Here is a 17,514-nt window from a genome sequence, read left to right on the forward strand (position 1 = left end):
TTGAAGCTGATGTTGGATGATTGTGTGTGATGTTTCTATCGATTCCACTTCCTTAAGGTCACATAGGAGGTCGAATCTAATCATAGTAGGCTCTCGTCTCATGTTTACTCCGGTTGGCATGGTTGCCTGCGTGGATGTGGGAGGAGGGGGTTAAACTTTAAATCAATTTTTCATCACCATAAATAAGGTCCAAGCACATGATTTCCATTATGGACATAAACTACTAAAAGTTGAAAAGAGTTTTGCATTAAGGTTGCTACTATGATCCACAATACAAGGATAATACATATATAATCATTAACATTTAGAGTATCCATTAAAAGACCCTAAGTCAAGTTATTTGTATCATATTTTTTCACTTTACTATCAATTATGGTACACCATATTCAAGAATAAATTTCTTTTAAATATATAGGGATTGCAGTGGCTACAACTAGGGATTATCCCTATAGTAACAACACAATAGGACAAAGAGTAATGGATTTAAGAGTGTCTATTTTTTTTTTGGTGGCTTTGATAATGGGATCAACCTTGAGAGAGGCAAGATAGTCAATGGTTTTGTAGTCAAAAGGGCACTCATGCATATTGGAGTATGTGTGTGAAGAGTAGAAAAGGTTGCCATAGTGGCACTTGAAGCTCGTTAGCCTACTATTTGCATGTGCAACACCTCTTCTTTCTCTTCCTTGATGTCTCCTCATCCTTCTCTTCTTGTTTCTCTACCTATTGCTTTATTGAGTTGGATTGGTTGTTGCACATATTTGTCTCTATGTTTACTCCTACTTCCATTGACTGGGCATCATCACTTGAGGGCAATGGTGTGGTAGGGAATGGGATTGACGGTGTTTCGCAAAAGCTACTCAAACACTGGTTGTTGGGGTATTAGGTGAGAAAGGGAAGAAGGATGCTTGGCATTGAGCTCTTTGTAGCACTTGGAGTACAATTTCTTAATGATCACACTCTTGAATAAGTTTTAGTTGTTGAAGTAGTAGATGGTCCCCTCCATCACTTAACCACTACTCCTTCCTCTTGCATTTTTGAGCTTTTGTGTGATGTTGTTTCTTTGACCTACTCACCCCATGCACCCAAAAAAAAGTCAAAAATACCTGAATCCCTTCATTTTCCTATTTTGGAAAATAAGAAATTAAAATTCTCAAAAGATTGTCCTTACATCACTGTGATAAGCTTGACTCTAAAAGCATAGGAAGAGAAATAATTTGAAAAGAAACAAGAAGAAAGGGTCATTTGTTATTGCAAAGATTTATCATATTTAAGGTTACCATATTGGTTGTGTTGTCAAATCCCTGAGACAAGTCTTACCAAATTTAGTTGAGCCTTACCCTCAATCATCCTTTTGCGTATATGTTTTCACCAAAAACCTTGGGAAGAAGAAGAAAAAGGCCCCATTTTATTAAAAAAAGATCAAAGTTGGTTGTTGTATATATGATGAATGCTCGAAGAAGGAAGCCTCTCAAATCATTGCATGCACTTACCTCAACACTACTCAACAAAACATTAAAACTATCACCTCCCGCACCTTTAGTAGTGTACTAAGATATATTTTTTTGTTTTTCCTTTCTTTTATGTTGTGAATGGCGAAAATTATGTTTTCATCTAATACAAATTTAGAAAAATACCATTCAAACAAAAAAATTAAATACATATTTTAATTTATTTGATTATGCTATGATAATGGTGCAAATATTTAAACATAACCCAAATTAATATAAATAAAACAATAATATCATGTCATAGGTGAAAATGATTGCTTAACAATAAATTTATTTTTAATTTAAATATTACATATCCATGGCATATTAAATGGTTATAGGTTCAAATTCAGAGGGTATAAAATATATACATATTTGTAAATTTTAGTAGTCAACTCATTACACTTAGGCAAGTCCCCCTCATAGTATGACCGAGTAGTTGGAACAATGGGATGTTATCCCTTTCACTCAGTTTCAAATCTCACATGGGGACATCTTTGGCTTTTTGTGGTTAGGCTTAAAGAAAAGGCTCCCCCACCATTGTGGAGTCGCGACTCTTGCTAAGTCATAAGTTCAAGGTATATCTGGCTTATCGAATGTTGGATATACTCTTGGTGTTATAGTGACAGCCCCTAGGTTTGATCTCCCAAATTACTCCATAGAATTACCGATTCACTATGGTTAAAAAAAACACAGTCTAATGTTTTGGCCTTTCATGTCATAATCCAGCAATATAAGTGTTATTTAAATTGCATTTTTAAACACATAAAACAATTCAACACATGAACAACCCTCTAAAAATTTTAGATTATGCACATTACACAATTTAAATTTATAATTCAATAAATCCCTTAAAATTTCCAACAATATTAAAAAAAACAACTATACCAAAAAATAACCAAAACATCAAATATATAATCTATGCATTAAAAAATACACTAAATAATCTCACATCAAATAAAAAGTACTCATCTTACATATGAAGAAAAAATATATTTATCTAAATTATCTTATAAAATCAACCTATATTTAATAATAAAAAGTTATAAAATCAACTTATATTTAATAATAAAAAATAATATTATATATCTAACTTAATATAATATTATAAATTTATAAATTATATATAATAATAATTTAATTTCACAATTTCATTATCTAAAACTATTTTACCTGTAAAACGAGAAACTATTTAACCATTATTAAAAACATATTACAACTACTTTTTTTTATCCAATCAAACTCCACAACTTCATAAACTTTTTGAAAAATATCACCCTTTCTTCTCTAACCAAACAAACTTCCATAACTAAATTAAAAAGAAAAGAAAAGTAAACACTCAAACTTACAGTAACCATATCCACGCTAACCAGGTTGAACCTTTTTATATTATAACTGGAAGACCACTGGTTTGACAAAATTCAGTTATCATATCCAATTTCCACGACAAGAACCTCGACGTCCACACCGCCTTATCTTCCCGAGTAAATATATTTATTCAGAATAAAGCCACCCAATATCGATTGACTGACCAAATATAGAGAATATGTGCACACTATAATTGGTCAAGTTGCAGCTGTGGTCCATTGAATAGCCAAATGTCAATTCCATCACTTTTTCTTCATACTTCTTTCGAAACAGCACTAGAAGTCGGTGGTAAGAAATCCAACCATACAGCAGCGGGGGCAGACAAGATTTCTTTCTTTCTTCTTATCATTCCCTTGGCTGTTTGAGACCACCAAAGTCGACATTGTGTCAGTGGCTGTTGTGAAATTCATTCAGAATTATCTCTCCTACAGGGTAGGCACATTAAAGATTCCGTCAATTTCATACATTCACGGCTTCATTCTTGTGCTTTTTTGTTTTTTACATCACAGGATTAAGATTTGAAGATGTGTAGATAATTTGTTTCTTTTTTAATCGAAGGGAAAAATCTTTGAAATTTGGAGGAGATAAAACTACATATCGATGAGCCTCTCGACTCAGTTCCCAAGTTTCCAGAATGTCTTCAAACCTGGCCCTAGACATATACAGTTTTCTGTCGACATAAATCGAAACTGGGATCACACCAGTTGGTATATAATCTGAAGAACATACTTCAAAAACAGACTTGACTTTACTCAAAATAGATGTCATCGATTGACTTTTGGATCTTATTCAAAGGGATATTATACCTGAACTTTTCTTCAATCAGGTGGCCTTCCTGCAAAACGAGAGCTTCTTTTGAGAGTTTATCCTATCTAATTGAATTCCCTGTAAACATGCCAAAAAGAGATTTCTTCAAAGATGGCCCTTTTCTCCAAGCAAAGTTCCACTGTTGGGCTTAAGGCCATATTTATAATTTGTTTTTTCCTATTTGCCCAATCCATCAATAACTTTGAGGTCTTGTAGAACCTGCAACCTGCTTACATTCTTTTCTCTAGCTACTTTCAACAGAAACCAAAGAGCATAGAACCCTGCTCTGTTGTTTGTTCCTTGTCGTGCTCCAAAATTCAAAGTAGAATAGTGTGAATTGTTGAGAAAGAGGATAGCACCTGTACCCCACAAACCTGGAATTCTTTGACAAGCACCATCGAAAAACCCCCAAAGGTCTTATTTAGTCGATGCAGGGTTCCTGTAATCTCCTTGGACTTTTCTCTCTTGGAGGCTTCCATCCTTTGCCATATGCAAGCCTTATTTGATGATATATCCAGCCAATATGTTCCTCCTTTCCTTGAAAGATCATCCTATTTCTGGCTAATGACATTCCTCATAAAACATAACATGTTAATTCTCTATGAGAGATAAGTTGCCTGGATGGATGTTAGGTAATTTGATTGATAGTTTTGTGAGTTCTTATCAGTGGCTTTCAAATTGAGTTTAGAGGTTCTGTTTGCAGAAGATCAAAGAAGACATCATAAAATGATGAGTTCTCATTTAGTTGTGAAAGTTCACCCTCTATCCTGCTACTCATATGGGAAAAAGGAAGCCAAGGTGGATAAAGACGTTTTTCCGTCAGACAGGCTGAACAGAATGAGAGCCAAGTAAGTTTTAAATTAGCCATGGATTTAAGTAAACAACAATACATGGTGAAACATATCAATTTGTTTGAATTCGATATATGGTGCACCCTTAAATGAAATAAATTTTAATCTCTATGGGACTGACTTTATTGGGTTTCAAATTATTCCTTTTTTGGCAGTAGAGCTCATGCCTCATTATAAAGATATGAAGTTGTTATTGGATGATTTTCAGCGTTTTCTCTAATCTTTGATCAGGTCATCATTGTCTTAGCGCCAAACTCTGGAGATTCTATATCTTTCTTGTATAGCTTCAACCTAACTGACAAGTGTGCAACATAATCAGCTTAAAAACAGATATTTCTCAAAAAGGAAAAGTTACAACTTTTATTGAAAGTGGCCCTGCATCTTCTTGTTGAGAGAAAAAAAATCCATGCCAGCTTGATCGTATTCCATATGTCTCTGCCTTGTTGCATGATCATCTGCACATCCCTTAAAATTATTGCCCTATAACTGAGAGGCCTGCTCAACAGGGTTGTGTATTCTGATGAAATCGATACCCGTAGTGCCCAATCCGCTCTACATGCACAATTGTCTCATCTTTGTGACATATAACATATAATTTATCTGTTAGTCCTGAACTGTGTTAGTCCTGAACTGTGAAGCCTAGCCTCGACTACTAAATTTTGCTAAACCACCTTCCAACCTAAAACTTGAACTTAAAGACACTTTTTGTTTCTAAATACTCTCACATATTTAACTCCATATGTTGTTGAATTTTCTAAGTCTATCCGTTAAAAAATTAATTTGTATTCCGCTGGTTTATTTCTTCTACTTGTAAATTCTGAACAAGTTATTTAAAGCATTTAAATACTGAAATAAACACAATACAGTCACAACATCAACAGATCATCAACTGAAAGAAAACAAGCACACAAGTGACACTGTTATTTTTGGACAAATGTCCCTGCAAAAACCCAATGCGGGAAAAACCAGTGCAACTATTCCAAGGGTTTATTATTATGCAGTATTTCCTTGAGTACAACTGGGTGCTTAATCGGCTCATCCGAGAGAGAAAAATACACGGCAACAATACCTCTATCTTCGGAAACAGGTATTCAGGAAACCTGTCCCACGAAACCCTCTCTGGCACAACTGAAGCTCCACGCTGGCCCTTCTGGCCTCTACGTCAGCCTCCTGCTAACCTGCGTCAACCCCAGGACCCTCTGCGTCAACCCTCTGAGGCACTGCGCAGCCTCTGGGACCCTCTGCGTCACTCCAGCAGCCTCTGCATGGATGATGCAGTCCCTCTGGCCTCTGCGTTGTCTCTGTTGGGCTTTGCGTGGCCTGAACTGGCTGTTACTCTTGCTCTCCCTGCTTCTACGTTGGTCTCTCAATACTGTCTCTGCCTCTCTGTCCAATACTCACTGCCCCTCGCTACTGATCACTGATTCACTTTTTCTTAGCAACCCCGCTCTAGCAAAATGAATGACTGATCACTCTGGTGTATTCTCCAACTGACCCTCAAGCCTCCTCTTATACTTTTCTCGTTGGTCCTTCAACGGCCAAGATTAAATCTCTAATCAACGGCTAAGATTAGATTCGGCTTAATCCATGACTTTTGGAACTTTCTAACCCAGTTTTATATTAATATCCATTAATATTTTATTTTTCCTAAGTTTAGACTTAGGAACTCCATCAAAAATATTAATTATTTTAATATCTCCCAAACCGGTTAGAATCTTCCCAAACCATTTCTGGGTCTTGGAGATCTCATGTGTTTTAGCCTCTCCACCAATTTTCATGGCTAGAGCACATCTGATGCTACCTCAAATCAACACTCCCTCTTAGCGAGCATTGTGCTCTAGTAATACTCCTCACTGAGTATCACTATGATTATCCGGCACCGGTACCTGTGCTGATGCTAGGCCTCCCTACCCAACATCCTCTGCATTGTTGCATCCTGTACTGCTACCCATGGCCCTGTCACTGCCACTGTTGTATCCGTACGGTAGCTCCCTCTGCATCCGTGTTGCTGCTGGTCCATACTCCCAACACTGCATCTGCACTGCAACCCCCTCTCATCATGCTGCATCGTGCTACTGCATACTGCTACTGCACTGCAACCCAGTTACTGAGAAGTAAGTAACTAATGCACCCAACTTCTGACATCCCTGTTAGGCTAGAAACATTCCCGATGCTGAAGCTCCCTCTGCCGCTAACAAGTGCTCCCTCTACTGACCTCTGCGCTAGTGCAACAACTCCCTGCATCTCGCACCGTTGCAAACCTCTCTGTGCCATCCTACACCGTTGCAACACTCTCGTGTCTCTCCCACTGTTGCAGCCTGCTAGCCTCGCGCTACTTGGGGACTCTTGCATTGTAGCACTCTTTGCCGCTTCATCCGCATCTGTCTCTACCAACATCCGCCAGTCGTGCTACTCCTCTTCAGGGCTTCCGTAGCAAGGTATAATCCAAGAGGTTGGGTACCTCAAGGATCCTGCCCCTCATCGCCTGTTGTCCTCCTGATTATAGCGCAATGTCTCCCCACTTCTTCTCTAGTGGTACATGAGCACTCATGGCACAATCGTCATCCTCTTCGACTTCTTTCTCTGCCTTTGCCGGCGCTGCCTTAGAGTCAGAAGCCTCTCCCTACTCTTCTTCCTCGGACACTAGTTCGCATAGTGACCCAGTTCCCCACAATGGAAGCACTTGACCTCGGAGATGCCAGAGCCGCATCCTCTTCCTCTTCCTTCTTGATCCTGGCCCCTTTGTTGCTACTTCCCGTCTTGGTCAGCCATCTGATCTCTTCTTGATGAAGAGCCACCCACAATTCTTCCCAATCTGGAAGACTCGCCCTGCCCAATATGCTCTAGACAAATGTCTCCCACTCCTCGAAGACTGCATTAAGTGCGGTCCTCACCATCAACTCCTGATCTGGCGTGGCCCCTATGGAAGTTAGTTGGTCACAGATCTCCTTCAACTGACCGAGGAAGAGATCTATCTGCTCTCCCTTCTGCATCTGGTATGACCTTAGCTGATTCTCCAGGAGCATCTTCCTCTGCACGGAAGTATGCTGGTACAATGTCTTCAAAGTGTCCCACATCTCCTTTGTCATTTCCTTCTCGGCAATATGTTGGACCACATGATCCTTGACCCCATCAAGGATGATGCACTTTTCCTTAGCCATTGCCTCCTCGTACCTTTCATTAGCTACCGGGTCAACTGGGATAGCCATTACTCTCAAGACAAAACCCTTGATACGATGTCTGTCTAGAATGGACAAGATCTTGGCCTTCTAGACCACAAAGTTGGACGCTCCGTCCAGCCTGTCCTGATCTCTCAGCCCATTCACGGCCATCTCTCTGCTCTTTTTTGTCAACTCCTCCGAGTCTCTCTACTTCCCTCCTGGAAGTTCTCGGTTCGACTCCTGCTGAGTCTCTCTACTTCCCGTCTGGAAGTTCTCGGTTCGACTCCTCCGAGTCTCTCTACTTCCCGTCTGGAAGTTCTCTTCTGGACTCCCTCTGAGTCCCGATTTCCCTCCTGGAAATCCTTCTGCCAACCGTCAAGTTGCTCCTCTCCGATCGTCTATGCAACTGCAACACTGATCCAAATTCCTTCGCTAGAAATCTGCCTCGACAACAACTTCCTTTACCTTGGTCTTGCCCTGTTGGGTATTGTTCTGACCACAATACCCCACCAGCGTCGCTCCCGCAAACTGCCCACACCCCAGCAACTGAAGGACTGGGCCTCTAGGCTCTGCGCAATCCCGGCTACAACAAAAATAGCTCCCTCAGCCACTGCGTCAACCCTCCTGGTCTCTGCGTGAGCCTCTCTCTGCCCTCCTCAGCCTTTATGTTGGCCTCTCTCTGGCCCGGACTGATGACGCAGTCCCTCTGCGTCAACCCTTCCTCTGTTGCTTCTGCAAGGATCATCTACTGCCACTTGAGACAACTGATTCTGTTGCAAATGCTCTGCTTAGTTGATGCCTTCAGCTCTCCTGTGACCTGCAACCACACTCTGATATCATGTTGAATTTATTAAGTCTATCCGTTAGAAAATTAATTTGTATTCTGCTGGTTTATTTCTTCTACTTGTAAATTCTGAACAAGTTATTTAAAACATTTAAATACCGAAGTAAACACAATACAGTCACAATATCTATAGATCATCAACTGAAAGAAAACAAGCACACAAGTGACACCATTATTTTTGGACAAATGTCCCTGGAAAAAATCCAATGCGGGAAAACTGGTGCAGCTATTTTGAGGGTTTATTATTATGCAGTATTTCCTTGAGTACAACTGGGTGCCTAACCGGCTCATCCGAGAGAGAAAAATACACAACGACAATACCTCTATCTTCGGAAACAGTATTCAAAAAACCTGTCCCACGAAACCCTCTCCGCGCTGGACCTTCTGGCCTCTGCGTCAGCCCCAAGACCCTCCGCGTTAGCCCTTGAGGCACCGCACAGCGTCTCGTACCCTCTGCGTCACTCCAACAGTCTCTGCGTGGATGACGCAGTCCCTCTGGCCTCTGCGCTGTCTCTGCTGGGCTCTGCGTGGCCTGAAGTGGCTGCTGCTCTCGCTCTCCCTACTTCTGTGCTGGTCTCTCAGTATTGTCTCTTCCTCTCTGTCCAACACTCACTGCCCTTCGCTGTTGATCACTGATTCACTTTTGTTTAGCTACCCCACTCTAGCAAAATGAATGATTGATCACTCTGGTGTATTCTCCAACTGACCCTCAAGCCTCCTCTTATACTTTTCTCGTTGGTTCTTCAATAGCCAAGATTAAATCTCTAATCAACGACTAAGATTAGATTTGGCTTGATCCATGACTTTTGGAACCTTCTAACCTAGTTTTATATTAATACCCATTAATATTTTATTTTTCCTAAGTTTAGACTTAGGAACTCCATTAAAAATATTAATTATTTTAATATTTCCCAAACCGGTTAGAATCTGCCCAAACCATTTCTGGGTCTTGGAGATCTCATGTGCTTTAGCCTCTCCACCAATTTTCATGGCTAGAGCACATCCGATGTTACCCCAAATCAACATATGCCCATTGCAATGTGGCCCCCTACCTTCTATTAAGTTTATAGTTTGCAACAGGTGATGATGACTTTTTCTGCATAGACCTAGAGATTTGGCAGATGAAGGCGAAGATGTTCTGATCAATAAGAATGACTTTTCCTAGCCACTTTAAAATGCTTTCCTTCACTTTCCTAAAATTTCACTATGTAAAGCAAAGGTTGGAGGAATCATTTCTTTGTAAATATTTGAGTCATATAAACCTAAGTAAATACAAACCTAACCATGCCTCCCATTCCCTTGTGCACCATCGATGGAGGAATGTCTTTGTCCTCTTGTGACTATCGTATTAAAGTCTCCACAAACTAATCAATTTGCCTTTGGAAGCTTGTTGATTGTCCTGCAGTTCATAGCATTATTTAATGCCTAAACGTTGACCTGCCCCAAAGTTTGGGTGAAATGACCATTGCTACATGACCTTTTCCTAATTCATGTGTTGATGCGAAAGAATTAGCACGAGGCCAAATATAGTTGAGAGGGGTCTATAACAGAGATGTGTAATCATGACTTCCTACAGGCAGAATATATCTAGTTTCTACAAAGATATGGTAGAAAGATCTGACCATACCCTTATTGGTACAGTTTGAGGCCCTACCTGAATATTCCATGAGAACACTTTCATATTGAGGGAGAATGGAAAGTTCCTACTCTGATATCACCACCATTCCCTGTGTCCATTTAATCCAACTCCTACAGAATTGCAAAGTAATCAGATGTGAATGTCAGAGTTTGCATGCCTGGGAAAATTCACTTCGAGGTGGTTCTTTACCTTCTTGTGCCTACACATTCACACTTGGATTCAAAAGAGGTTGGGGTTAGCTTGCTTGGGCCTGAGGGCCTTTGCTGTATAATATTTAATGACTATTGTTTACATTAATAATTATTATGTAGAGTTATGCCCATTAAGATAGCCATATGTCTTAGATCTTATATATGTGACCATATTATTGATTGCATATCAGCATACATTTTTGTAACTCCTATATCGCTGCAAGGGGATAGTCCTTGAATTGATGATCGAGACTTTGGCAACAAGAGCAGTTATTCGGGATATTGATGTAGTACATTGGTTGATGGATAATCTTATTGTTGACCTAAATATCAATGTGTTCCTTCAAATCATGTGACCTAAATTTTGTGATTAGGCCTTGTTCCAGTTGGAGCTGGTAGACCAAGGCGTTGGAGCGTCCTTTCTGTTGAAGCTGATAAATCAGGGGGTTGAAGCCTCCTTCCAGTTGAAGCTGGAGAATATTGGAAGTTGGAGCTTCCTATTGATGTAATTTTTAAAATACTTATATTAAGAAGCATTTGGTGGTTTTTCTCCCAGAAGGGTTTCCACCTAAAAATCTTGTGCCTACCATCTTTGATATTGTGCATTGTTGAATGGTGTTGTTGACAGTTGTATTTGATAGGATGCTAATTAACTAATTGATGTGAAATACTGATTCACCCCCCTCTCAGTATTTCCAACAACAACATTTTTACCCATTTCTCTCTCGATCATCCACTGTACCCTAATATTTTTCTATTTAGACTTAATTTCTCTAGAGTTTGCCAAATTCCATATTCTCTTTCCAGGGAAATAATGGAATAATTTTTGATAGGATGTGATTATAGTACAAAGTCCGTGTCATTAGTCCAAAGGTTGTGTTAGCTTTGTTCTCACCTTTGTTTTGGAATAGCTTGGTACCTATCATTACTTCCCTCTTGACTATTCTTGAAATGATAGTTTATCAAGTGTGTGTGTGTTTTTTAGTGATGCTTACACTTTACAACCATTGCAAGCATACCCTTCCCCATTATGGGAATATCACAATGAACTATAAGCAGCTACAGAACAGGGATATCCAACATTCTCCATTATAAAAAGAAATGTGGTTGATAGTAGATACACCACGATTGCAGGCATTTATTCTGCAAATTTTGGGAGGACTTAAACTTGGCTGAACGCGTCTTGACATAAGAGAGATGGCTCGTGTGTATGGGCAAGAGGGTCCATGGGGGGAGAAAATGTCTCTGGGGATTTGAAGCTTGGTAGCAGGGATCATATATTGTTTTACGATCTAACCAAGACCCCATTGACTGTAAAATCCTTTTTAAGAATGAGTAGGTCATTACTTCGTGGTTATTGTTTTTTCTCTCAAGGTTTTTCCTACTCCAAATTGCAATATTCCAGAATTAGTGACTTCCTGGTTTGCTGAATTCGTTTTGGTACCACTAGTTCATCTACAATCAGTTGGCTCTACATGTTTAATGGTTAGAGTGTAGATCTCAGTGGCTTGAATAATAGATATTTATGATATCTATAACTAAAATATGAACTATGATCACACCTTTTTTCGGATATCTGATTTTCAATTTTGGGATCACATGTATAAATATTAAAAATTGCAAAACTGATTACTTGCAGAAAAGTCAGCAACATGTGCATAAAAACAGATAAAAAGAAAAAGAAAAAGTAGGACACATTTTCAAGTTCAATTTCTGATTTATTCCTCTTCATCATAGCATTGATTACTTACAAATTTTGTGTCTACTTTGTTCTTTCAGTTTCATGAGAGATGGTCTGCGGACATATGTGGAAGGGCTACTTCTGGTTAGTAATTGTTTTTATGCGTCATTATGTTCTCGAATCCATGGAGTCTTTCAGGATAGTACATACATACATATAGAATGCAATGAAATAAACAGAAAACGATGGGATTTGATGATTGGGCACCCTTCTCCTAGAATCATATAATAATCTTCATGCTTAGTTGTCCAGTGCAGGTTTCTGAACCCCTTGATGACATAAGAAGGTTTGCAATTTTTTTTCCTGGCGATCTTTGGTTCGAAATGCTTCTCTAGCTTGTGCCTGACAAACCGTAAACTAATTTACCTAAATATCTCATAGTTGAAATGGTATTGACACTAAACATATATTGTGCTTAGTAAGTCAATTGGGTGTAACTTGAGTGGTTATAAGGAAAATTTGTTACCCTTCGACCCCTGTGTCCAAATCCTACTTTGTAACATGTTTGCTCTTTGTGAGCCAATGGTTGTGAGCTATATATGATCTATTCATGAATTGTTGACCTGGCCTTGTGTCTTGAGGAATATAGGGTTTACCTTTCGTGCCATCCTCAGATTAAGGGGAAATGTCTAAGCAATTTCACCTGGGATATGTTACCTAGAAAAAATAGTGTAAACCAATACATTAATTTCACCAAATTTTACTTATTTAGGAAATAACATGGCACAAGATCTTTATAATCCTATCATTCTCTTGTGTAGCCCGAAATTGTTCATGCAAGGATTTTGTCTTCTGAAAGACTAACACGACCTAGACAGAGGAGAGTGAGTTTTTATCATTTGTATGTCTTCATAGTGCTAAATATTCTTTTGATGATGAAAAACATTCAGATCCCTAATCTAGCACCTGTTCTCAAATTGCAGACCACAAACAAACTAGAGCCTTATTTTGATGTTAGATCCTCCTGCATTAAGAGATGGCAGGATCTCTGTATTACGGTTTCAAGCAACTTGATCTATTTGTGGATTTTATATATGACATTTTCTCTATATTTCAGGTGCATGAGTATGGCCACCCACATTTGCTGCTGCTCCAAAAAGGAAATAAGATTATTAGGCTGCCTGGTGGGCGCTTAAGGCCTGGTGAAAATGGTTTGTGTCCTTAGAAAGGTTACCAAAAGTTCAATTTTCAAGATGTCAAGCAAGCAATTCACATAATCTTGAAGGTACTTTTGGAATTTTATTCTTAATATTTTAACTGAAAAATACTATTTGATTACTCAGAGATTGAAGGATTGAAGCGCAAACTCACTAGTAAACTCAGTTCCAGTTCAAGCTCTGGTCAATCAGACTGGCAGGTATAATCATACATGCTCTATTTCTTGTTGCTGAATGTCCAAATGTCTTTTCTTAAAACACCTTAGATTTCATCAGGTTTGTTCTGATATGGATCCCTTTGGACTTAACAGTAAGTGTAGGGAGAGATTACATTTGATCATGAATCATAGACGTTAAGCTCCACTCTATTTGCTGGAGCTTGAGATTCTTTGATATTTATAAATTATAATACGTCGATGCTTTTTGTAAGCTTATTTTGTTAGATATAGTGGTAATAAATTCCACATTGGGACGAAATGAATCTAGACAAATGAGCCACTGTAATGTATGATTTGTAAAGAGTAACTAAAGGATATTAAGGAGAAAAATTAAAATCAATTTCTTACATATTTAGCCACATGAAAGGGCCCATTTGGAGTCCAAAAGGATCAAATCGGTGGAAATAAAATGCAGGCCAATAGAAGCAAATTACAAAGCCTTTCCTGATTCCTCATTGATTATGGGATTTGTGTTTAAAATGTAGGAACCATATCAACTTATAGTCTAGCAGCAAGTTGTGACGTGATTGAACTTGTATTAATGCCAAGGCCTGGATTCAAACCCCCCAAGTGGGTGCCGATGAGGCCAAATGCAAGTTCTTGGTGATTTTGACACCACAGAAATGCCCCTCATATCATGACCATTTCACTGAAGGACAACTGTAAGCCGCATTTCCAAATAAAAAGGTAATTTAGTAGTTTTACTCTACAAAGAAAAAAATTCTCTAGTATATGTAAATACTAAATTCCCATTAGATAGGTGCATTATTTTGATAAAAACAGACACTAGTTTTAAATTAGGACATAAAAGTGTTTGAGAAAGTAAAGTTTACAAATGTTATTTTAGGACAAGTCAACAGTTTTTGGTTAGATGTATTTTGGGCTGAAGAATTATCCATATCTTCAGTGAATACGTTTAAAAATTCATGTCACTTGGCAAGAAATCATTTAGTCAGATTTACATTGTGTGCCTTGTCTCATGCTAATGGGCTTTGAAAACTAACACGGTACCAGATAAGATAAGTTAATTTCAGCAATTTCCAATGGGACTAGAAAATGTAATTAGTGGCTAATAGACTGAGGTTTTTGTAACATTCCTAAATGCTAAAATGTTATCATAATGAAAGAGATGCAAATAACTATAATGGAAAGAGAGCATGAGCAAGGCCAAACAAAAGTGAAAATCTGTAAGACTCAAGGCCATAGTTTAACATCAACATCATTAAAATAAAAATAAAATAAAAGTAAAAGTGGAGGTGGAGGAGGTAGAGGTAGCATCATTGTCTAGACTCTAAATCTGTCATTGTGTCAGACCTTATGCAAAGCTCAAGAATGCCATCCATAAAGTGCCTAGGGCCAAGGGGGGCTGGCTATGTAATTTTGGGAGGAGCTATGGAGCAAAAAGCCGTCTCTCCCAACATTTGAGGCTGAGGAGAAGAAATATGCAATGGAGGCTTCATTGTCCAGCCAGATCCAAGGGGTTGTATACTGTAGTGAGTGAATTCAGATCTAAGGTTCCATAGAGATGACATCTTTGCTCGCTGTAATGTCCTGGTTTTGACACTTTGAAAATACTGAACCAGATATTGTCTATGTTTAAAGGCTTTGCATGTCTTTTTTTTACTATGCCTTATTCAAACCATGAGGTAGACATACCATGGAAATTTTAAATACTTGTAAACGTTGTTATTTTGCTGTTAATAAAAGAACCAAAACTGACTAAGCATAAGTATATAAAGGGGATATGATACCACAAGAGGGGAAAGGGGAGGGGTGCAAGGGAATTTTTATATGCCTAGTTATCTATGTCTCTTTTACTACCCACTTTGCCATTACTTTAACCTTCAGTGTTTTATGATGTTGATGTTGTTCCTAGCCTATAGTTTAATAGGAGATTTGAGAAGTGGTTGTAACCATCTCCTAGATCTAAGCAACCACCTCCTACATTCTAGCAACTTGCCCCCCCACACTCTTAGAACCAGTAAGAGTTGATTTAGGACTCTTACATCCCATCTTTTGTTCATGCCAATAGAGGAAATTCGAATGGAAAAAGAGAAGCTATTTTTAGGGAAGCATAGAGAAGAGAAAAGGAAAGCTTTTACTAGAAAAGGGAAGATGCCATACAATGGTATTGAAGAGATCGTGAAAGAAAGTGATTAGAACCTTGGGAAGAAGGGGAGAAAGGAGGAAACCATAGTGAAGATGATGGAATGAATGTTGTGCAACATTAGAGGCCAAGTTGATTTGAAAGACAACAAAGTTGATCCTAAAAATTATCCAAGAGCAAAGAAAATGTTGCTGGATTTCATTCTAAAGATGGACAGTAATTGGATTTTCTATGCACACATTGAAGAGCGCTGAAGAGAAGAAAAATTATGAGGGATTGTTGAGCAAAGAAAGGAGTTCCTTCCTTGTGTTGTGTGGGGTAGGTATTATGAGTGCCAAAGGTGGTTTGGTTGAGAGATTGGTAAAATTACTCAGTAGTGGGGTCACTTGGTTGATGTTTTATACTTTTGGAATGGGTAGAGTGATTTGAGAGAATCCTAAAATTGTCTTCTTTGCCTTGATTGCTTCATAGCCCAGCTAGGGGGTGGCATCCACAGAGCATTGTCTAGGGTTGGGTGGAAAATGCTCATATTCAGGCAGTTGTTTGGAATCTAGCTTTTGGAAAAGTTAAGAACCTCTCATTTTCTTTGAATATTTCTATCATGTGATGATTGTAATTTTGATATGTATATGGTTAAATGCAATGTACTTTCTCGTGGAATTGATTTGAATCTCTGTAGCACGGGTTCGCAAACCCATTCTGGGTTCTCCTCCCCACGAAATAGGTGCTAGAGCGGGTACTTGCCAGACTCACCCATACGAACTGGGTTCTTCCCATAAGAACTCAATACTCAATACTTGTGGCCTAGGTTTGTTTGCTTAAATGGGTTCGCCGAACCCCAAAAATGGGTGCGTTGTGGGTTCTTATGTGGTACCGGGCAAGAAAAAAAATTCCTATCTTAGTAAAACATTTCAAATTTAAAGTTTTGAGGTCTTAAAGTCCCATCATTTCGAAAGAAGTACAATTTTTTTTTTAATTTCTTTGCCATGATTTTTATCAAAATTCCTATCTTAGTAAAACATTTCAAATCTAAAGTTCTGAGGTCTTAAAGTCCCATCATTTCAAAAGTACAAGTTTTTAAAATTTCTTTGCCATGAATTAGTTCTTGGATTTTATTTCTTAATGATATAATCACTAATTAGTAATGCATGCCTCTAATTGAAATACAACATCCTTTTACAAAAATACCATTAAGTACAAGTCATCTTAAGAAGGATATATGCATTTAAAAAAACGTAGAAATACCATTAAGTACAAGTCATCTAAAGCTTGAAGGATATATGCACTTAAAAAAATATGTTTTGCTATCTTAAGCATTCGCTAATTTCCTTGCGTTTCTTCCGCTTTGATAAATTTCTCCACAATGTCAATACCCATATAATATAAATGTTTCATCACACTCAACACAACACTTTGATACTAAGTTCTTTATTTATTCAGTAGTATCCATATGTGAGGAATGTGTTTTTATGGTTTAAAGTTCTTTAAACAGATATATTAATTTTATAATCTACTTTGGTTTTCTTCTTGAAGGGAGTTATTGTCTTCATTTCAATATGTAAATTGCCATTTCCACTTGATATCAAATTTGAAATTTCAAAGTGAATGTTCATGTTTAAGTCTTTAAATGATTTATTTTTCTTGTTGTAAGTTGGAAGATTTCAAAATTCATATATATTATAATTTATAATATATAATATATATAAATTATAATATACCCCTGACAAGCCTATGTACCCTGTTTCAAAAATTGATGCACACATCCCCGATGTTAATTTTTCATCACTTGTTCTATGCTGCAACTATTATTTCAGCAATATTTAATAGCATTCAATTTCTCAGTTTCGCTTCTTCAATTTTCTAATGATAGTAGAGCAATAGTAGATAGAACAAATAAACGAATGCACATAGAAAGACAACCAAGAGACAAGAGACACAAATTT

The 17,514-nt window shown here is 38.1% G+C and overlaps 1 protein-coding gene across 1 annotated transcript in view; it reads left to right on the top strand.

Annotated features, from left to right (window-relative positions):
* The first annotated feature begins 3,024 nt into the window (after positions 1-3,024).
* LOC149144544 (pre-mRNA cleavage factor Im 25 kDa subunit 2-like) overlaps positions 3,025-17,514 on the top strand; it is a 63,103-nt gene continuing 48,613 nt past the window's right edge. The window contains exons 1-5 of the mRNA XM_089446593.1: positions 3,025-3,287; positions 4,366-4,510; positions 12,128-12,173; positions 13,147-13,240; positions 13,373-13,446. Of these exons, the coding sequence (XP_089302719.1) occupies positions 4,389-4,510; positions 12,128-12,173; positions 13,147-13,240; positions 13,373-13,446 (336 nt within the window). The 5' untranslated portion in view covers positions 3,025-3,287; positions 4,366-4,388. The remainder of the gene's footprint in view (positions 3,288-4,365; positions 4,511-12,127; positions 12,174-13,146; positions 13,241-13,372; positions 13,447-17,514) is intronic.

The sequence above is a fragment of the Pinus tabuliformis genome, chromosome X (assembly GCF_031772625.1).
Source record: "Pinus tabuliformis cultivar Carrire ecotype Pingquan chromosome X, CPIR1, whole genome shotgun sequence".
NCBI lineage: Eukaryota > Viridiplantae > Streptophyta > Pinopsida > Pinales > Pinaceae > Pinus > Pinus tabuliformis.